Genomic DNA, 22,513 nt, shown 5'->3' on the forward strand with positions numbered 1-22,513 from the left:
CCAATGCCTGCATAGGCCAGAAGAGGGTGTCAGCTCCCCCTGGAACTAGACCTATAGATCATTGTTGACCTATAAGATTGTCTTCATGCGTGTTGGGAGTCAAGAAAGGCCCCTATGGAAGAGCAGCCATTGCTAGGAAAATGGTGCACATCTCTCTAGCTCATGAATGCTTCTTTAAAGTTCACTTCAAATGTATGTGAGTACATTGTTTCAGACACACCAGAAGAGGGCATCAGATCCCATTACAGATGGTTGTGAGCCCCCATGTGGTTGCTGGGAATTGAACTCAGGACCTCTGGAACAGCAGTCAAGGCTCTTAACCTCTGAGCCACCTCTCCAGCCCATGACTTTTCATTTTTAAAAAGCAGATACTGCTTTGGAAACAATTTCCTCTGGAATATTCTCTCTCGTAGCACCATTCGCTTCCCATTATCCACTTTCCTGGCTTACAGGAAAAGGCTATAAATCTCCAGCACATTGCTATCTCACCTAAATGTCTTCCTCTGGCCCCCTCAGCCCCAAAGATTAGCAAGGCAGGGCTGTGTGCTGGGAAACGAGCCAGACTGGCCCCGGTGCCTCTTACCACGTGATGGCAGGACACGGCTTTCCCCACCCCATGGGCTCCTGTGCTTACCTGGCATCTCTCAAGAGAGGAAGCAAGAAGACGCATGAACTATAAAACCACCCTAGTTACTGGCTCTGGCTGAACCTTACTCAAGTAGGACAATGAATTTACTAAAATCCTCTGTGATAAGGTGAAGTAATTGGGATGGGGCAGAAGGAGGTGGGAGAGAGTGAAAAAGCAGATCTGTGATTGAAACCGGCAAGGCCCAGGGAATCCCCAAATCCTTCTGACTCACGGCTCTAGCAGACAATAGTGGTTTTTTTTTGGAACATATGAAGAATCAAGACTACTGCCTGCTGTTTTTTTGTTTTGTTTTTTTTTTTAATAATAAAAAAAAAAAGGTCTGAATTCATGTTCCAAAAATGTCTGGTTGAGACAGTACCACTAGATTCAAAAAACTTTAAGGGGCCTGTGTCCAGAGTTGATGACTGAAGTCACAGAATTAAATCTCATCTCCGAACAGAGTAGAGCAAGCTTCTAATGCTCACACCATCTTTCTTCCTTCCTCTTCTTTAAACCTCTTTCCTTTCCTCACTGCCAACCTTGGCGACCACCCTTAGCAACCCTTGGGGAGGGCTCCTGCTTCCCTTCAGGTTGGGAGAGTCAGAAACTCAACGGCTCCCTCACAGAAGAGTTGCTGAGAACCGGCTGAGTATTTATGGAACATTTTACCCAGAAGAGATGGGTAAGAGCTGTCAGATAACCAGCTGACAAATTACAACTTGCCCAACTTCAGCATGGGGCCCCTGGTTATCTAGAGATCCACTCCCAGATATCCTGGAAGGACATCTAGACACTCCCACGGTTGTCTCATCATGGCCCAAAGGGAAGGCTCTGAGAAAAAGCCCTGAGCTCAGAAATCTAAGGCCCGACCTAGGCAGACGGATGGCACCCACTGATCCCTTCTCTCCTTCTCGGGGCCCTGCCTGCCTGCCTACCACAGCCTCAGTAACACAACCCTGACAATAACACACCCACAGCTCAGTCAGCCTGCCTTGCAGAGCAAAAATTCTGCTCTGGCGTTTTTCTCTACCAAGCTCTGAACCCAATGCCATGCACACGCACCACTGAGCCACACTCCAATCCCCCCCTCTATTTTACAATTTGAGAAGAAGCCTCGCAACTTTGTGGCTGCACGCCCACAGCCCAAACTGGCCTCGAACTCACAATCATCCTAACACAGTGCTAAGGGGCCCAGCAATGAATCCATTTTTTTTTTTCCCGGTGCTGGGGACCGAACCCAGGGCCTTGCGTTTGCTAGGCAAGCGCTCTACCGCTGAGCTAAATCCCCAACCCCAATGAATCCATTCTTGAAGTAACATTCCATGCGTATTTGCTCTTGGGTGTTAGGGTCTCTATTCTCAGTGTCTTTCACTGGAGAAGGGCTAGTCCAGAAAGAAAATAGCAATAACAACAACAGCAGCAATAATAATAATAATAATAATAATAATAATAATAATAATAAGGTTTGGAGTAATACTTCTCATGTTTTCTATACCTCTAGCACAAAAGTTTTAGTTGTGACAGTCATGGAAAATAAGCGTTAGAACTGTGTTCACTAAAATCCTAAGACAGTCAAAATTACCAGTAACTTAGGGTTGGGGAGATCAGTGGCTAAAGTGCACTGGCTGCTCTTCCAGTCCAAAGCACCACAGGCACATGGAACTTGAAGTCCTTCCAGTCCCCTCAGGGACCAGGTAGGTACATGGTGTACAGACATACATGCAGTCAAAACACTCACACACACAAAAATTTTTTTTTTAATTCCACTACGTGATGAGTGCTTCTCTAGATTGGAAAACACCAGTAGTAGGCCGAGTTATTAAAAAAAAAAAAATGCAGAAGCACCTCAAGAATTCACCCACGGGATCAATAATCAATAAACAAATGGATGGGGGATGGGCATATGGACAGGTGGGGGGATAGGCATATGGATGGGTGGGAGCGTGGGTGGGTGGATGGGCGATGGATGGATGGATAAATGGGTAGATGGAGGCCCGTTACAAAGAACATATAAAGTTGCCCGCATTGTTTATTTTGTAGTCATTGATCTCTGAGACAGGGACTATGTCCTTTTGGCAATGCTCCAACTCAAAGATCTGCCAGCCTCTGCCTCCTGAGTTTAATCCTGAGGGATTAAAGGCGTGCAAAGCCACGCCTCAACCACTTTATTGCTTTTAAAAAACAGAATTAACAGCACTCAAGGACAAAAAAACATAGAGCAGGTCTACACAGGGTTACTCATGTCTAAGTCAGCCTCCCACCTAGGTACCAAAAGAGAGATGCTGGAAACAGTTCTCTGCTCGGTCAGAACACTCCAGCGCCTTTTCAGGTTTGTGCCTCTTTGCATATTTTAGGAAAAAAGAGAAAGCTATGACTGTACTTTAATGCCACGCTCCATAAGACTTTTAGGGAAAGGTATTTGACATACATGATTTAAACAAGTATAAAAAAGAAATAGATTCATTGTAGGCTACTGTGAACAAGACATTAATTCACTGTAAAAACATGCTGTCACAATCTACATGTAACAGGACTTTCTCTTGTGTAATTCAGCTTTTCTGAGTGTTCAAGTTTTACATAAACCACCAGGACAACGTTCTGAGACTGATGGAGGCCACCACAGGTGAGGCACAACCACCTGTCCACATGACTCTGCTCTCTAGACCCAACCTGCAATTCACCTCAGGTTTTATTAGAACAGAGCCATTTGGAAGCTCAACTCTACCCAGCAGATTCACAGTGGCTCTATACGAGGAAAGAAAAACAGTGGCCCGCAGCTCGCGAAATGAGTGTCGGACAAACAGTGTTGGCCGCGTGTGGTTGTCTATGTTCTTTGTGTCTGTGATCGACGCAGTGGTTCTTACCTAAAGCCTTTAAATGTTTGCCCTGGCTTGGATTTGGGGATTCCGCTGTGTACCCCAGGCTAGCCTTAACCTCTTGACTTTCTAAGCTTTCAGACTGCTGGGATCACCATGCTTGGCTTTGAGCCTGCATGCAGCTCCCCTGGGAAACAAATGCTCTAGAATAGAGGCTGATCTCACTTCCCTTGTTGCCCTAACCCCATCTTGTGTGTGAAAGCCATGAATCTCTCTACTTGGGAAGTAGGTGTGTGCGAGACTTCAGAAAATTAAACCTCTCTGGCGTGTGTGTGCCCTATTTCCTCACTGTGTACTTTAGTAACTCTAAAGAAACTGTCAGAATTACATTTCCTTCTTACTTCAAAGGGTTTTTTTTCCCTGCAGGCCCCAGCTGGAACATACATACACACACACACACACACACACACACATACACACACACACACACCCCTACCCACCCAGGCCTTTAGAAAAGAGGTGGAGTCTACAGGTCTCTATTTATCTAGTTCGTGTCCTGTCACCTGCCATCCAGCTGACAAAAGACTCTATTTTTAAAAAGTGCTGCATACAAGTCCTGACTTTCAAAGTGTCAAAATTCACAACTACAAATTACACCCCTAAGGATCTTTGCTCTCAGGCCACAGAGATGGTTCAGTTAGGAAGAACACTAGGCTCTGAGTTCAAATCCCTAGCACCCATGGGAATTGTCAGGCCCAGCTGTGAGTGCCTGCAACCCCAGCCCAGGGAGGGGAAGACAGGCTACCCCTGAGAGCTTGCTGGCCCTGTCAAGGGAAAAAAGAGAAAGACAGAGAAGGAAGGCTGGAGAGAAGTAAGATGCTACTCCCGACCACAGGTTAAACTGCTCTTCTGCTGAAAGTCAGATTTTTATGTTACCCAATCAAAACACACACAAAGGAGCTTTGAGGGGGATTGGCAGGGTGTCACAGACGATCACCAGTGACGTTTGATCAGACTGTGTGAGCTTCCTTCGACAATGGCAAGAGGCAAGGCACATAACTACCGCTCTCTGGTGAAACTGACAGGACCTCCCTGTCTCCATGACAGATGGGTGGCTGAACCAAGGTCCAGGAACTACACCACTCACCTTTTCCATCTCCAGAAAAGCTACAAGGAATGCGGTAACCCTGATTTAAGCTGTAATGTTCTGAAAAACAGGATGAGGTTTTCCGAATTTGCGAGGAAAGCATCCTATTAAAAAGACCACAAGTAGGGTTGGGGATTTAGCTCAGTGGTAGAGTGCTTGCCTAGGAAGCGCAAGGCCCTGGGTTCAGTCCCCAGCTCCGGAAAAAAAAAAAAAAAAAAAAAAAGAACAAAAAAAAAAAAAGACCACAAGTTTCCCGACAGAGCATCATCTGACTTGAGGTCATCTGGGAAGACTGCACAGCAAAGCTCACGAGAACGCTCAAACAGGTTGCTCTTACAGGAGACCGTTCCTAGCACCCACAACCAACTGTAACTAGAAATCTGGTGCCCTCTTCTTACCATCCTGGGTGTCAGGTATACACACTACATGTGCATGCAGCCAAAATGCCCAGAACACATAAAACGAATAAACTCTCAGCAAAGACTAGCACTAAAGACAGACAGACGCTCACTCTGTCCTTCAGACAACCATGATACGGAATTTGATAGTGGCTATCAGGCAGAAAGAATGGGTACTTTGGAGAGGGGCGAAACCAAGATAACACACACATTAAAAACATTACCCCAAATCTCCACAAAAGATATAACACTACCCCATCAGGACACAAACCAGGATCGTAAAGTCTGTCTTTAACCTTGGCACACAGGAGGTTGAAAGACAGGAGGATGGTAAGTTTAAGGCCAGCCTCCACGATACATTGAGATCCCATCTTCAAAAAGAGGAGGAAGACCTGTTACTGGTATCTGCACATCAGAAACATTCAGTGGGTTATCAGATTGAGGACTCAGCAAGTAAAAGCACCGGCCGTTCTTCCAGGACTCACGTTTGCGATGCCCAGCCCCCAGATAGTGCTCCCGAGTGTCAGAATCTCCTGCTCCAGGGATCCAATGCCCCCCTGTGGCCTTTGTAAGTACTGCACACACGTGGTGTACAGACACAAGTGCAGGCGAAACGTGTAACATAATAATGGTGTTTTAAAAAGCCATCTATCTCATCTGTATGTGAGGACTCGGGATGCCAGGGCAGTAGAAAACACATTAGTGATCTGAACCGTTCAGTCATCTCTCAGGCCGCAGCAGAACAACACAGAAGATTACCTGTTCTCTAATAAACACATTTCTCTAAGTAAGGCATGTTACACAACTTGCCTAATTCTACTGTTCAAAGATAATCTTTTTATATGCTTAGGAAGCCCTAATTATAAAAAATCATGGAATATGCAACACAAGGTCCGACTACACATTCACCAGAAGATGACTGCAGGGCAAACTCCTGCAGCCATTCCACACAGCCAGAGGGGCGGGGCTCACAGTTCTGCTACAGTTTCTTAGGATGGCATCCTCTCAGGAAGTCACAGAACCAGAGAAAAAGCTACTTGCAACATGCACCTGCTTCTTTCTGAAACACGGAGGGGAAGTCTGAAACACCCTGCCAATCTCCCTCAAAGCTCCTTTGTGTGTGTTGATTGGGTAACATAAAATTATAACCTGTAACCTCGTGGAGACCTGTTTGGGGAGGGAGGCTACCTTTCACCCCAGGTCCTCCAGACAGGCAGGAGCTTAGCTTTAAGCTTTCTACTTATTGGCCAGGCTGAATGACTCCCGACTATCTAACCCTGATCACTTCCTGGTGTCACTGAGCCAAGTCTTCTAAATCTTACCACATCCCTTACTGGATGGCTCCAAAATGTCCCCTTCAAACTTTTCAAGATCTTTTAGTGTTTGTATTTATACATCAGTCAAGCTAAATAACACCAGTATCTGCCCAGTCTAATTAAAACAATATAATAAGTAGCAATAAAAGAAGAAAACAATGTTTCTGCACCAGGTCTGGTGGGATGAGCCCATACTTGGAAGGATAAGGCAGGAAATTTTCATGTTTAGGGCCAGCCTGGTCTACATTACATAGTAAAACCTTGTGAGAACTGAGATATATACAGCTCAGGGGCAGAGCCGTGGTGGTGAGCATGTCACAGCCTGTAGGTTAGAACTGTAAAGGGGAAAACCACACAAGCCACACACGTACACATGCATGCACACGCTCCCACACACAATTACTTCCATGGCTTTCTGGAAGAGACAAGTGTGTTTCTCTAACCTGTTAAGACCTCCCTAGCCTTGCTCAGGAATGGCACCAGACCCCAGAAATATCCGCCGTGGCACCCTATTTTTGCACAGTAGCCCTGGTCAGTTTGCCGTGTTTTATTTGCTGTTTGGAGGCTGATATCTGACTTTCTCGGGAAGACAAGCTGTCCGTCTTACCCAACCTCATGCCCTGCCCACGGGTAACAGAAAAGCATTCACCAACATCTCCATGAGTAACTGTTCGACTCCAGAACGCCGGGTGAGAACTGGACACCTGCAGGAAGCTAGCAATACCGTGGCAGACCTTTCTGAATGTTTTTTACACGTGTTTGTGTGTGCACGGGCGAGCGTGCCACAGCAGGTGTGTGTGGAAAGGAGCTTCTGGGAGAAAAGGTTCTCCCTTTCCACCACAAGCCACCTTCGCCCACTGTGCCAGCTCACTGGCCCCTGTATATTTTGTTCCTGTTGCTGTTTGAGATAGAGCCTCTGGGTAGCCCTGACCGTCCTGGAACTTTCAAGAACAAGATCCACCAGTCCCTTCCTCCAGAGTTCAGGATCAATGACGTTTACCACCACACCTGGATCTAATACAACTAAGGAAATAAGTTACTACCAGGCAGTGAGTTCTGTTAACAGGTAGCAACGTGCCAGTGCTGAAAGAACCCTGGAAAGATTCGGAAGCTCAGACTGAGGACATCCAGACAGGGTCAGGAGGAGCACCAGCAAGAACGTGGCTTTCCTGCCCACCAGACGTACTCATGACGACCTCAGCACCTCCATAAGCACTTGCATGAAGTTTTGCTGCTCTAGGGCCTTTCTCTCTTTAGCACCGAGTCTCATTGGTACCTTACACTTAGATAATATATCTTCCCATGTGAATGGCAACTTTACCTTTTTTGCTGGAATTAAAGTTTATTTTAAGGAGCACACTGAACTCTTGTGGTGCCTCATACCTGTGAGGTCAGCTACCCAACTCAACCTGAACCCTGAAATCCCAAACACAGAAAAGCACACTAAAGTTGAATGGACTCTGACCCATTTGCAATTACAAGATTCAGGGCTTGTAACTTAAAAAAAATAATGTTTTTGCTTCTTTGGTGGTTTTGTTTTTTTTTTTTTTTTTTTTTTTTCCCAGACAAGGTTTCTAAGTGTAGGCCTGGCTGTCCTGGAACTTGCTCTGTAGACCAGGGTGCCCTCAATCTCACAGAGCCTCTCGCTGCCTCCTGAATGCTGAAAATAAGGGCAAGGGCTACGGCACCTGGCAAACAATGATATTGTTAAACTTGTGAGTCACTGGTCAGTGCTAGAAGGCATATTCCCATATTCAGTATGGAGGAGGAACGTAGGTTCAAACCCTAGCACTCAAAAAAAAAAAAAAAAAAAATTAAGAAACACAAGGAAGAGGGTCTGCAGAGATGGCTCCGTGGTTAAGTCCCTGTGGAGGACATGGGTTCTGTTCCCAGCACAGGGCAGCTCACAACTGTAACTCTAGTCCCGGGGGCCACTGCACCCACCCGGTGCACATACACACATGGGGGCAAACTCTCATACAGATAAAGGATTACAAAGCAGGCACAGTGGCCGATGTCTTTTACCAGCTTTTGGGAGGCAGGGATTGGTGGATCTTGGTCTGCATAGCAAGTTCCAGGAGAGCCGGGACTACAGAAAGACACTGTCTCAAAAAAGAAAGGAATGAGGGGGGGGGGGGGGATTTTCTATGTAAAGTGGTAGCTGTGGTCTTAAATCATATAAATTAAGAATAATACACTTTTTTGTTCGTTTGTTTCAAGACAGTGTTTTTCTGGGCAGCCTTGAAGGACCGCCTGCCTCACCTCCAGCATGCGCGGGGACCAAAAGGTGTTCCTAACAATCAGACAAGACTCGGTGACATCTCAGAGCTTTTCCTACCACCACCCACACAGCTTGTGAGATGGAAAATAACTTCCCAAATGTTACTAAAATCACGTCTCCTAGACGTAGGCTGGAATGGGTAAATAGCTACAACACCAGCTTGGTATTTTCTCAAAAAAAAAAAAAAAATTTTTTTTTTAAAGAAGTAAGCAGAGGCTCATTGAGATGACTCACAGGATGAAGAAGCCAAGTAGTCCTGACACCGAGAGTTCAATCTCTAGAATCCACACAGAAGAGGAGGTGAAGAACCGTCAGTCACCCTCTCATTGCTGCTATACACTATCTAGTGTTACACACACACACACACACACCCCTGAAAATAAGCATAAAACTATCACAGAAGCCATAAACTTCACCCCTAAACACATAACTAAGAAAAAGTAAAACATGTCCTCAAAAAAAAAAACAAAAACAAAAACAAAAAAAAAAACAAAAAAACAAAAACAAACTTGCAACATTATTCCTAATTGAGCAGAAGACAGCTGACCCGAGCAGGGGCTGCTATTCGGTGGTGGTTAAGTAGACAGAACTACACAGACGGGACCATAACAGAACCTCGAAAGGTAGCTCAGTGAAGAGAACAGACCCAAAAACCGACAACATTCCATTTACGAAGCCATGTGTGTAAAATGCCCAGAAAAGGCAACTTTGCACAGACAGAAAAGTAGGATAATGACTGTAGTGATCTGGAACCGAGATTAATGTAACTGACACAGAGTTCGTGGGGAATGGGGTGGGAAGGGCGACTTAAAAAATCTTCAGAAACCCACTCTCTCCTTCAGAACAAGATTTAAAAAAAAAAAAAAAAAAAACAAGCCAAGGGTAGAAGGTGGCCCCAGCCCCCAACCCTGCTGTGAAGAAACAGGAAGCCAAAATACTGGTCAGTGTTCAGTTTGAGAACTTCGGTATTCATTCAACCCTAAAGAGACCTCAGAGACTCTGTCAGACGGCACCCAGCCACGGCGGCCAAAACACTATCTATCCTTGGATAAGTGGCTCCAAGTACCTCCTTCCCATTATCCAAGCTCCCCCAGGCCCTGCACAGGCAAACAGAATTCGGCTGCTTAAGTCTGCCTACTCTGCAAGCCAGAGAAGTCTGCAGAGAGCCGGCAAAGGCTGCTGGCCCATGCTGATAAGAAAACTGTTGGCAAAGTGGTCCTCCCCGCTATGAGACCGTCTGCCCTTTAAGCAGGGGTCAACACGGTCACTACTGCAGAACAGGAACAATTGGTCATCACAGATGACGTGGACTTGAGCAAGCTGGAGGGGTTTTGCTTCCTGCCCTGTGTCACAAGATGGGGGTCCCTACTGCATCAGCAATGAGAAGGCCAGGCTGGCCCACAGAAGACATGCATCACCCCTGCCTTCACACAGCTAACTCAGAAGACAAAGGCTTAAGCTGGTGGAAGCCATTAAAAGGGCAGATAGGATGAGATCTTTGGCCACCAGTGGGGCAACATCCTGGGTCCAAAATCTGTGGCTTGCTTGCCCAACAAAAGAGGCAATGGCCAAAGAACTCACCACTAGAGTCGGTTAATGCACACCACTGAGTTACGCTGCTTAGTTATGTATACATAAAACTTGCCCTTCAAAAAAGAAATAATAGAATCTTCAGATACCTACCTATGGTCAATTCTACACCTGGGCAATTAAAAATCAAAATCGATGAGGGACTGCAGGATGCCCAGCAGTTAACAGCACTGACTGCTCTTCTAGAGGACATGAGTACCAGCCACTCCCAGAACTCCCAGAACTCCCAGTCCCCGGGCGCCTGATGCCTTCTTGCTGACATCTGTAGGCACTGCAGACGCATGGGGTGCAGATGTTCAAGCAGGCAAAAACTCACCCAAAATGAGAAATAAAGGTGTCAAAAACCAGTGGGTTGTGCAAATTAAAGGAGTGGACTTTGTGGAAGGTCCTCTTAGTAGAGTCATTTGTTTTTTTTTATTCCAGGCTAGAACAACAATGTGTGTGACATGGGAAACAGAAGAGCTGAGGGTGAACTCCAGTGCTAAAGCTTTAAGTCTGTCACGAGCACAGCTGCCTGGTTACGCAAGGATTTACCAGGAAAACCCAGGACAGGAGAACGGCTCTCACCTAGCTGGCTGGAGGCCGTGAGAATATGGGGTGCGGCCATTTCAACGGCTTCTGGGACCACAGGGACCTCTGAAGAAATGGGAGTTCTACCCTAGACATGAAAAGTTCCAGACATTTAATAAAGGCTATAAATAAACTCAAAACTGGGCCTGTATAGACTGTCCCTGAATCCTCAGGCCTTTGTCACTTCTGAGGGTAAGTAAGGAGGCATTTATTTCTAGAATCGAAGTCCTCACCCTGTAAGCAAGGAACGAAACCCCACAGACACTGGCAACTTACATATGTGTTTTATTTACAGCTTTTGTTTGTTTTAGTTTTTCAGGACAGGGTTTCTCTGTATAACATCTTTCTTTGTAAGCCGGGCTGGCCTTGGACTCAGAGATCCACCTGCCTCTGCCCCCACAGTGCAGGGCACGGACATGGTCCGTGTCTGAGAGGTCAACAGAAGACACAGGCTATGAAAGAACCAGGCAAACAATTCCTCAAAGTCACTCGAAAACAAGATGAAGTTGGATCTCGAGTTAATATATCGTTAAAAAAATAAAAAAAGCTATTTAAAATTAAGCATATTCTCCCAGTGATATGAAGTTTTCCTTCCAGGAAAAAAAATGGGAACAAAATTAGATTATGGACTCCTCTTTATCAATGTTTTGGTAACTCAAAACTACTAATTAAAAAGAGCCTGTTAATTAGAAATGTCAGCTAAAGTTTGAAAACTAAGCATTTCCCACCAAGCTGTCAGTTTTCCTAGTTCTATGGGAGCCGGCTGGTTAATTTCCATACACTGACCTCCAGATTGAATCAGATACACCTGCATTTAAAGTGGGGGGGGCGGGGCGGGTGCAACTTTACCAGGAGATCCAGACACACGGTGACCGGAGATGAATGTCACGTGGTGACCGTGGTCTGTCGAGGCCACAAAAACATGTGCACCAAATCAAAATGTAATTACGCCGCACAGCGCCCTTGAGTTGTGCTCCATATTTTATCCACTTCTGCCAGGATGGTTCCCTGAAGGAGAGCTCCAAGAACTGGAAACTCAAGAGCACCTCCTCCGGAGCTTCCTGAACGCCCGCTACAGGAAGTGATCTGTGCCGTGGGGTTTAACGCTAACTTCCCAGTACGGATCCCACTTAAAAGTTCCTTACTGAACCTCCCGTGTTCCACCACAGGACACCAAGCCGGCGCTTTTGTTCGACAAACACCCAACAGCTTTCACTTCGGGTTCAGAGCTTGTTCCTAGTCACCAGCAACCCCCAGCTGTGTAACTCTTCAGAGAGAACAAGAACAAGAACCTGGGGGACTGCAGGGGGAGGGGTGGTGTGAGAGTGTGGCTTAGTGGCGTAGGAAGGGAGACCGTGGGGCAGAGTAAAGGGGGGCACTGAACATCAAGGTCCTTGGGAAGCAGCACTTGCTGCCAAGTGCAGCACGACCAACTGCCGTCCTCGCCTGCTCGCTAGGCTCACATTCAGATCGAAAACAACAGCACAACCGGCTTTAACACCTCCGTGAGCGATGCTCGCTAGGATCGCGGACTGACTGCGGGGGGGGGGGGGGGGGTTCGTCTATACTCTCCCGTTGTTCTCCGTTCTGGGGAGGGAGAGAAAGTGTATACCCGAGTAATGTCTTCAATAAAAATGCAACCACATTGTATTTGCATGACTTCTTCCTGTCTCTCTAACCGGTTCACAAAGCCCCAGGCATATGGGCCCCAGGCGTGAGGGCCAGCAGGGTTCCACCCTGGCTCCGCCCAGGGCCTGACCAATCCGCAGCTCTGGGGGAAGGGAAGCCAAATCGGTGACAAGCACCTTGGTGGTTTTGGTGTTCAACCCAGGAGGAGGGCCCGAGAACCCCTATATTATTCCTTGCCAGAAGCAAGCAACACTGAAAGACCAGTCCCCCAGACCGCTGTTGAAAGACCACACAGACAACAGAACTCCAGAACCATCCCTAGGAGCCACAGCAGAGGAAAGACAGTTCTTGGTAGTTTTCAGTTGTGGTCAAACTGTGGGTGTCCTTTTAAAAGATAAAACCTAATTCCAAAATAAACACAACTTAACGGTCAATAGAAGTATTTCTCCCTTTGTTTACTTCTGTTTCTTTGGACAAGATAATGTCACTGCTGGGATTTTCCTGTTAATACTTTAAATCTAACATCAAATTCCTGTGGGCATTTAAGCCAGTTAAATTGAAAAAAAAAAACAAAAACAAAAACAAAAAACACAGTTAATAAACCAACACAAGAAAAGACACTTTTAGTGCAAAACAAGGCTTTCGGGATCTGGTGTCCACCGGCTAGTGTCACTGGTTAAGCGTTAACTCTCAACATAGATTGGGGAGAGGAAAGCTTTCTTTGCACAGGGAAAGGATGCTTCGTGTCTGTGGACACCCAGAAATCAGCACAGGATTATCATTAATCTTCCTATTAGGTTCCCAAGGACATCAAACACAAAGTCATTAAATTATTCCTCTACTGAGTCTAAAAACTAAACTCAGGAAACTAATACTAAACATGACTTAACTTTTCCACTTACAATGTATCCCTCACTGCCCTGGCACACTCTACACAGACCTACCAGGCTGCACTGGAACTCGGAGACAAGCCTGCCTCTGCCTCCAGAGCCCTGTGATCCAAGGTGTGATCAAAAGCAAGGGATACCATTTGGTCCACCCTGCTCGGTTTTGAGCAAATCAGTGCACTGTGGTAAACCGAAGAGTGGCTCGACTCACACATCAGGGAGTCAAAAAGCAGATGAGCATTATTAAGTTACACAGGGAAAGGGAAAATAACAATTCCCTAGCTCTAGACAGTCCCTTGGCTGAGCCAAGAAATGTCTAAGAGACCTTTTCCTTGGGGGTACAAACTGGGTTTCCATGACATTTCACATTCTGAGGTGAAGTACACTTTTTTGTGAGTCCTGGGAAACACATGAAATGAAGTCTGAAAACCGAAAAAAAAACTAGATTTTTACATCCAAAGGCTTGTATTAGACTTCAGAGCTAACCAGCCATTTAGTCCCTTTCTACCACTTTTCAGTGCTGTATCAACTGGAATAAGACAGAAGTGACAGTGCCAGATAGACAGTACTCTGCTCACAGCCATGATGGAAACTAGGTTTCCTCCCTGCATATGCGTGAGCGTTCATTAGATCTCATTCTCAAGATCACAGGTCTGTCCCGCTATGGAACAAGTCAGGCTGTGGCATGGAACCACCTAGATCTCTTAGGAGATCGTTTCCATTAATTTTCCCAAACAACGTCCCTGCAAGCCAGCTGACTTTCAGAAAAAAATGACTCATGGCTCCTGCAGTCTTCATCTTGGAAAGAACTAGACAGTGAGTCAGGAAGCTCTCTGGGCTCCCAGGATGAACTACAAAGTAATTCCTGAAGACGTGCGGGTGCCTCCTTTGTCCCTGTGGGACACCATGGGAGAGCATGGAGGACCAGACAGAGGGTCAAGCACGGCACACATTCTTTCTCCTCTCCGAATCTCTTTCCCTGAACCACACTTTTCCAATAATTCTTCTGTTTAATCGCAGTTGCTTTGCAGTCTGGGTTTTCAGCCAGGTAATCAGTAGCTCCCCAGCAGGCGGTGGAGGCACAGGGTGGGGCCAAACTGGTTTTGTACCAGCTTAGGGATCATACTTTACTCAACAGGAAGAGCTTCCCTCACTAGAATAGCTAAACCGATAAAAACCTGGCTTCAGAAGAATCTTGGGAACAACCTGACTTTACTTCTTTGACTCCAGGGCTTCATTAACACTGACTAGTGTCAAATTCCAAAGGAAAACTGTGAGAGAGGTAGGTAGGGAGGTGCTGGCCAGACCTAATCTCCCTTTGCCGTGTATGGACGCTTCTCTGGATCTGGTAGTTCAACCACCAGATGCAATCAGACCACCCAGATACCCTTCCCCTGTTTGTAAAGTCCTGTTTGCTGGGATTGCCAGGTCTCTCCTCAAACCCAACACAAGGCACTTTTAGAACTAATTAAGATAGAAGATAGATATAGAGTCCATCCTAGACTCCACAGATGGTTTTAATGGAGGGACTGGGAGAGCTGGAAGCCAGACTCGGGTCTTTTTATCCTAGCAATCCACACTGCTCCTCACCATCCTGGAAGCACTCTATATAGGACAAGGACCATATACACCGAATTTACTATGTGTGCAATAGTTGCAGGCAGAATGACCTCTACCCAGATGAGATTCCAGAAACTCTTATTATGATCTGTAACTGTTTCACGTTGAGGAAATCAAGCTCCTACCAGTTCTCTCAAGGAAGTGTGTTCAGGGTGTGTTATGTGTACAGGTTCCAGAGAAGCTGTAACTAACTCACAACTCTGATCCTAAATAAACCATGGGTTTTTTTTTTTCCCCAAAGGGTAGTTAATAAATGTCTTCCACTACAAAGAAATCTATCCTTGCCAAGGTGGCACATGCCACTGACCCCAAAAGAGGCAGGTGGAACTGTGAGTTTGAGGCCAGCCCGTTCTATATATTGACTCCCAGCATTAAAGAAGAGGAAGGAGGAGGAGGGAGGGAGGGAGAAGGAGGAGACGGGGCAGTGGCGGCAGCAGCACAACCACCACCACCACCACCACCACCACCACCACCACCACCACCACCACCACCACCACCAAAGCACAACGACTTTCAGGATTTGGGAGGGGAGAGGGAGGGCTATATAATCTTAGTTTTAAAGCAGCTACTGAGCCCATAAACACTTAGCACTCTCATTCACAACTGATATGGGAATACCAGAAGCTGACAGCATCCTGCCTTGAGCCACATAGAGAAGCGAATGCAGCTGAGCTCATTCAAGTCCGCTTTAAATCAGGACCTGTTGGGCTGGAGAGATGGCTCAGCGGTTAAGAGCACTGACTGCTCTCCCAGAGGTCATGAGTTCAATTCCCAGCAACCACATGGTGGCTCACAACCATCTGTAATGAGATCTGGTGCCCTCTTCTGGCCTGCAGTCACATAAGCAGACAGAATGCTGTACATAAAAATAAATGAATAAATCTTTAAAAAAAAAAAAAAAAAAAAAAAAAAAAGGACCTGTTCCTGATTCACTTCCACTCCTGCAAGACCCCCGTCTAAATTCCCACCTCCAAATATGTCTATGCACAATGAAACTACTTGGGGTAGGTTTGGTGGAGTTTCTCCCCCCCTCCCTTTTTTTTTAAAATTGTGTATACTTTGGCCTGTATGTATCCTAACTGCCTGCCTGAGGTCCATGGAGGCCAGAAGGGTCTCTAGATCTCCTGTAACTGGAGTTACAGATGGTTGTAAGCTGCATGTAGGTGCTGGGAACAGAACTCCAGTCCTCTCTAAGAGCAGGAAGTGCTCTTAACTACTATGGTTAAACAGTGAGCTGTGAAGAATCTCTAAGTCCACTGAGCCTGACCATCCAAGTTCACTGTCATGACAGTAAATCTTCAATCCACTACAAGACACATGCTAGTGGTTTTAGTATCACAAAGAATGCTTCCATTTCTCTTAGCACTTTTCAAGAAACTTGGCCTGACTTTGGGGGCGTCCTGAAATCCAAAAATATCTTCAGTCCTTCTCCATACATTCAATTCAAATCTCAAAGGGTTGTCTACTCTACCACACAGCACACTATGCCTTCACAAGCTCGGAGCACACTTGAGGCAAAACCGAAGGGATGTTTACAACATGGTATGTACTCTCCACACGCAGGCTAAGAAAACAACCAACCATGATGCTCTGTGGTTTTTGTTTCTAGTGCCAGAGCATGTGACCAGGCCAGGTAAAGGACGCCGGAGTCTTGGCTGATGTGTTGAGCAGCCACATTGATGCCTGAGATTAAAGATGCTGCACCGAGCAGACTGCAGAGATCGCTTTCTGGCTCTTACTCTGAGGTTTTGCAGCTGCTGGAGCAGAAGCAACAGTAAGCAGGAAGTGCTACATTGTAGCGGCTATGCAGTCCGTCTGGGGTCAGGCATGTTGCACCTGTGTGACCTGGTTAGGCCTCAGTTTCCTTAACTGCCAAGTGCAAATAATAAAGCACTTGCCTGTCTTATTTAGGTGAGCGAAGAGGCAATCTAATCACAGCAGCTTACCGCTGTGTCTAGCAGACACAGGTCCCAATTTATCGTTCATCTCATTTTACCTCTGACATTAGTTTAAGGGCTCAGGAATGGGAACAATAGAACTAAGGTGCAAATCACCACGCTCTGCCGGCTTCAACGATTTTATGGAGGTTCGTTAATCTCAAGTTGTTTGCCACGGGATCCTGGGGCAGTGCGATTCTTAGGGGCACTCTGGGGGTAATATATTTAATACAAGTAAATTACACAATACAAAGGAAACAAATGATCTAGAAGAGTCTTTACTAAAATGCATTACTGACAAAGTAGCGAAAATAGTTTGGGGGGTGTTGAGACAGAGTTTCTCTGTGTAACAGCTCTGGCTGTCCTGCAACTCTCCTTGTAGATCAGGCTTTCCCCAGAACTCATGGGGATCCTCCTGCCTCTGCCTTCTGAGTGCTGGGATTAAAGGCGAGTTCTGGGATTAAAGGCGTGGGCAACCATATCCTGCTAAAATAGCATATTTTTATTACTAGCCAAGGAAGACAAACGGCTCCTTAATTTGAAGCGATGGGAAACGTTAGGGATTGAAGGCATTGCAGTCACTGTGATGTTACGAAAATCTACAGGTTCTGTTTATGCTAAAAGCTAAACGTTACTTTTTGGTTAGCATTTAGCAAAAGGTTTTATAAAGATGCAACTTCTGTTCCCCATTCCTTTGTTCCCTTAGGAACCCCTTCCTTCCAACACCCAATAAAATGGAGACACCATTAAGCCAGTTTGAAAGGATTAAACTTGTTTTTAAAGTAAAACGCACTTAGGGGGTTTTCTATTTAGAGAAGTTCCTTCCTAGAAAGTTTTATCTCTTAGAAAAATTCAAGTTATATCTACTCAGTCTCTAACGTTTACAAATCTACTGCCCTCCATGATCTTCAGACCTAAAATTAGTTCAGCTCAGCGTCCAGATAGGTCACCAAATCACTATCCCGAATCAAGTATTAGACTAAAGAGCCTTTCCATAATTGTAAACCTGTCAGCAGCCACACTGCCTTCTGGCGAAAGAAAGTTTTGAAAAGATACGGCGGCCCCGTTTTCCCTGACTACCAACAGCTGTAGAGACCAAAGCCGGATGAAACCCAACACCCTGAATCTTGGGGCAATCACCGGTGCGCGGTCAAATTTTAAGGTTCCTTCTTAAACCTGCAAACCCCAGAGAAGGCAGGACTCGGCCCTTGCTGTACAGGGCGCTCCCCTGACAGCAACTGCGGGTCATTAGCCAGACTCCCCTTCACCAACCCGTCGCATTCCGGCCTTTGCCTACTCAGCAGATTCACTCCGACTGTGCCGTTTTATGTGGAATCGTACATTCTAGCAGGGAAAAAAATCTTCATTGCTCACCAGGCAAATTTCCCTCTCTCTCCAGGGCGAATTTTAGTTTCCATTAAGTGCGCTTCCAAACTTCTGACGACGCCAAATGGCCAACTAGGAGAGCCGGATGAGAGTGCACAGGGCACGCCAATGAAAATCCAGGCTCCGGCAGACCCGAGAAACCAACTTCACTTCCCGAAAATAACAGTTCTTCGGGTCAGAAACGGGATCTTTAACCTCAACTTTCCGGGCGGTCCCTTTGCACCCGGTGCAGACACTGTTTTCTGCCCGACACTCCGGGGATGAGATAGCAGCGATCCAGCGGCTTCCTGCGGTCCCCGCCCCCCGACGTCTCCTCACTCCCACCCGCGCCGCCCCTGCCCCGGCCCCGTGGCCACTCTCGGGTCCCTGACGCCCCCTGCGCAAGCCTCACCTGGAGTGGGCTGCCATGGCTCGGCTCACACTGCCTGGCGTCCCAAGTCCATCAGCGCGCTCGCCCCGCGGGCTCCCACCACCAGCTCTGGGTTCAGCATCGGCCCCAGCCGTCGGCGATACTGCCGGGCAGACGCAGCGCTCTCTGCCGCCGCGTCCTCAGCTCTGCGTCCTCAGCACCGCCTCCGCCCCCCCCCCCCCCCGAGCCTCAGCTCGCGCCGAGCCTGACGGACATCCGGGCACCGGGGGCCGCCGGGCGAGCCGCACCTCCCTAGAGCCCGGGGAGCAGCGCTCCCCGTCGCCCTGGGGCACTCTCGGGTCACCAGAGACCGAGCGGTGCGTGGGCGCCACCCGCGGCGGGGTCCCCACTCCCGGTTCGCCCGCACTTCGAGGGCGATGAGCGCGGCGCTCGGCTCCCCTCGAGTGCTCGAGCTTGCCGGGACCCCCCCGCGGGCTCCGCGGTGGTACGGCCCGCCTCCTTTTAAGGGCAGCGCGCTTGGCCGCCACTACCTCCGGCTCCGCCGGGTGGAAACGCGCGCTGCAGAGACCCCAGAGCTCGGGCTGGGACCTCGGGGTCCCGCTGCCGTGGGGGTGTGCCGGGAGTGGGAGCACTCGATCACGGCCCTCGCTGCTTCTGGCCGCCCCCGCGGGGCTTGCCCTCGGAAACATCGGAGATCCGCAAGCAACCCTTCTTCAACTTTGCTTTCAGTTTTGAAAGTGCCCAGAAACAAGTGTTTATACAACGACTTCCCTCTTGGGGCAATATGCGGATTACACAGAAGACAGCCATTCAGGGAAGTCCGCTAATAAATTAAAAGAATTGCTTCCCTCCCCAAACAAAAACCATGATGCAAACCAACGTAAACGCTCGAAAGCACAATCGAAAATTGCGTCAACTCAGACACAGGAAAGACACCAGGCTTTGCCTGGGAAGCGGCTAGAACGACGGTGGGCCGAAAGGCAGGGAGAAGACTTAACTTGGGCATTCAGGACCAGCCTGCTGATGAAAGGACACTTCCTTGGTGCGCTCCGGGTTCGACCAGGGACTCACCGCATTATATTGTTCATGTAACTGATAGCCCAGTTCCTAAAGACTGCAAGGTTCCGCACTAACTGCAATGTAAGGTCTCCAGACTCCTGGGAGGGCCTCTCAGAGGTTAGAACCACTTACATAAGAACACAAGACAATGCTTGTCTTTCACTCCGCTGGCTTTAGCTCTACTGGTGGAGAACGACTGACGCCTTCACAGGAATGAAGGCTGTGGTAGCAAGTGAGGCTACTTGCCAGCCACCGCTCTCTTCGCCACGTACATTAGTAGTTTGGGGAACTCGTGTACTTTAGGAATGCCCTTGATGAGGTAACTAGTCCTTTGAATCTTGACTCTGAAGTACGGGTCTTTTTTTTTTCCCCTGTCTCTCCCTTCCTCCCCCTCCCCCCTCCTCCTATTCTTCCTCCCCCTCCTCCTCTTTCTGACAAAACAGAAAGTGCACAGAAAGCCCTGTTCTGAGCTCAGAAGCACAGCAGCGGCCCTGAGGCTGATCCCGTGTGAAAGTGACTGGAGAGAGAAACCAACCAGAACTAGTTGTTTCTTCGTGGACCATGTCTCCTTGAGATAACAATTCACAGGTTTTCTGACTTGGGCATCCGGCAAGTCTCTCTTCTAGGAAAACAACTTTCAGTGTTTATTGCAAAGATAAGGTTTTACCTTCTAAGCATTTGGGGAAGCTTGCCACAGGTGAGGCAGTCTCCTAAACTGTCGGAGCACCATGACAACAGAGAAAGAGATTCACAGCACCTGCTAGACTTAAAGAGCAATAGGTTCCAAAATCATGCCTGAGGGACTGGAGAGAGGGCTCATCTGCTCTTCCAGAGGACCCAGGTTCAATCTCTCTCTTAGCATCCATGTTGTAGCCCTTAGGTGTCCTTAACTCCAGTTCCAAGGGATCAGAAACCTTCGTCCTCTGTTTGCAGGAATCAGGCACACACGTGGCATACAGGTATACATGCACACAGACCACTCATACACATAAAAATAAGTAAATCAGCATTTAGAAACCCTCCATGAGTAGGTGAGAGATCCTCTTGAGAGTTTGAGAACGATGCTATAAAAATAACTTCCTGGAAGGAGAGACTCACACCAATAATTTTACCCAGCTGCCTTGGAGGCTGACGCGGGAGGATCAAAATCTCAAGACTTTCTTGGACTGTATAGAGATAGTTCATGAAATAAAACAGGACAGGTTGTGGTGGTATAGGCCTTTAACTTCAGCATTCAGGAAGGCAGATCTAATTCCAGTATAGTCAGGGCTACACAAAGAAACCCTGTCTCAAACACCAAACAAACAAACTTAAAGACATACAAAATGATACACATAATTCTATGGAAACACTAAACCATTTTCTAAGGGACGTATGATGTCATTCATTCAAAATCTGCTATAAATGGCATTAGTATTATACTTAGGAGAAAGGCCCATCTGAAGAAAACCAGCATCTCACACCTTTCTTCTGCATGCATAGTCCTGTTTCAACCCTGTACAGATTTATTATAAAATAAAAATCACTAAAAATTTATCGAGATGTGGATGGCAAAAATAGGTTGGACACAGTCACATATACCTTTAACCCAGCACTCAGGAAGCAGAGGCAGGCAGAGCTCCATGTTCCAGACCAGCCAGCATTACATATGAGAATCTATCTAATAAAACATTTTTTTAAATTTATTTTCAGGTTGCGTATGGCTTGGCAGAGCCTTCCTAGCTACACCAGGGCATCGTTTGTCTGACCCTCACGCCGCAAAATAAATAAACAAGTGACTACACTCTCATCTCTCAACAGAGAATTGTTGAGACAATTTAAATATAAAATGACAAGAAAAATACAGCAAATATCTACATGGAAATGGAATAGGATTTGAATTAGACCTTATAAGAGTCCCTGAATGCTAAGTAGTTTGTAATGTAAGTCAGAATACTCCAAAAATCTCACTAATAATCTACTCATACTAGGAGAAGTCCAGGAGACTCTGCCCCAGAGGATGCTGGGAGTAAATTACCGAGAGGCCAGAATGGCACTTGGTACCACGTACTCTACAATCTCCATGTACAGGACCCAAGGTTTAGTTCAGCAATAAAAGTAAACAAAGCCCACTTGAGAGGCTTAGACCATACAAAATCCTTGGAAGCCATACCTTGGTGAGGCTCAGTTTCCCTGATATTTGTCTCGGGAGCACCTAAGATCAAGCCTGCTGAAGTCTAGCTGCAGAAATGACGTACACCTTTAGTTCCAGCACACAGGCAGAGGCAGAGGAAAGTGGGTCACTTTGAGGCCTGGTCTATGTGGCAAGTTCTAAGCCAGCCAAAAACTACGTAGAAGACTATCCCAATTAATAATTGATTCATTAAAAGGTTTAAATGTAGAGTTGCCTTATTATCCAGCAGATGTTCTCTTAATGAGAGAAAGCTACTGTGGGACAACACAGCACAAATCACCCACACAACAGAAGAACAACTTTCCATTTCTACCTTACTCCCACGGAGCCCGGGGTGCTCAAGTTAGCAGAGAGGGCAGGTTTTACAAGGTGAGTGGGTAATCATTGTACCTCCTGAATGCTGGTAAGACCTTTTCATTAGCTTTTTAAATTAATGAGCTTTAAAAGTAACTCTCTCCTGTGCACGTAATGCTAACAACACACAGTAGATGTGATTCAAGCCCACAGCATGTGTGTGTCAGGCAGGATTTCAAGCCGTAGCCCTGCTAGATAGTTCTTAAATAGAATCACCAACTCAACTGAGTTTGTCCGAGATAAGCGATAGTTAAGTCGTCATTCACTGACGCAAGAGGATCGGCAGTTTAATGCCGTACTGGACAGCACAGCCAGTTGGAAGGACCTAGACTATAAGAGACCCTGTCCCAAG

General features: G+C 46.9%; 1 protein-coding gene across 4 annotated transcripts in view; it reads right to left on the reverse strand.

The window, feature by feature from the left end:
• The window catches only part of Aff1 (ALF transcription elongation factor 1), a 162,985-nt gene that overhangs the window by 84,381 nt on the left and 56,091 nt on the right, over positions 1-22,513 (reverse strand). The window contains exon 1 of one of the 4 annotated variants that reach the window (XM_006250633.5): positions 18,597-18,793. The exons of 1 other annotated variant lie outside the window; for it this stretch is intronic. In XM_006250633.5, the coding sequence (XP_006250695.2) occupies positions 18,597-18,613 (17 nt within the window). In that variant the 5' untranslated portion in view covers positions 18,614-18,793. 4 annotated transcript variants of the gene reach the window in all.

Source organism: Rattus norvegicus, chromosome 14 (genome assembly GCF_036323735.1).
Source record: "Rattus norvegicus strain BN/NHsdMcwi chromosome 14, GRCr8, whole genome shotgun sequence".
NCBI lineage: Eukaryota > Metazoa > Chordata > Mammalia > Rodentia > Muridae > Rattus > Rattus norvegicus.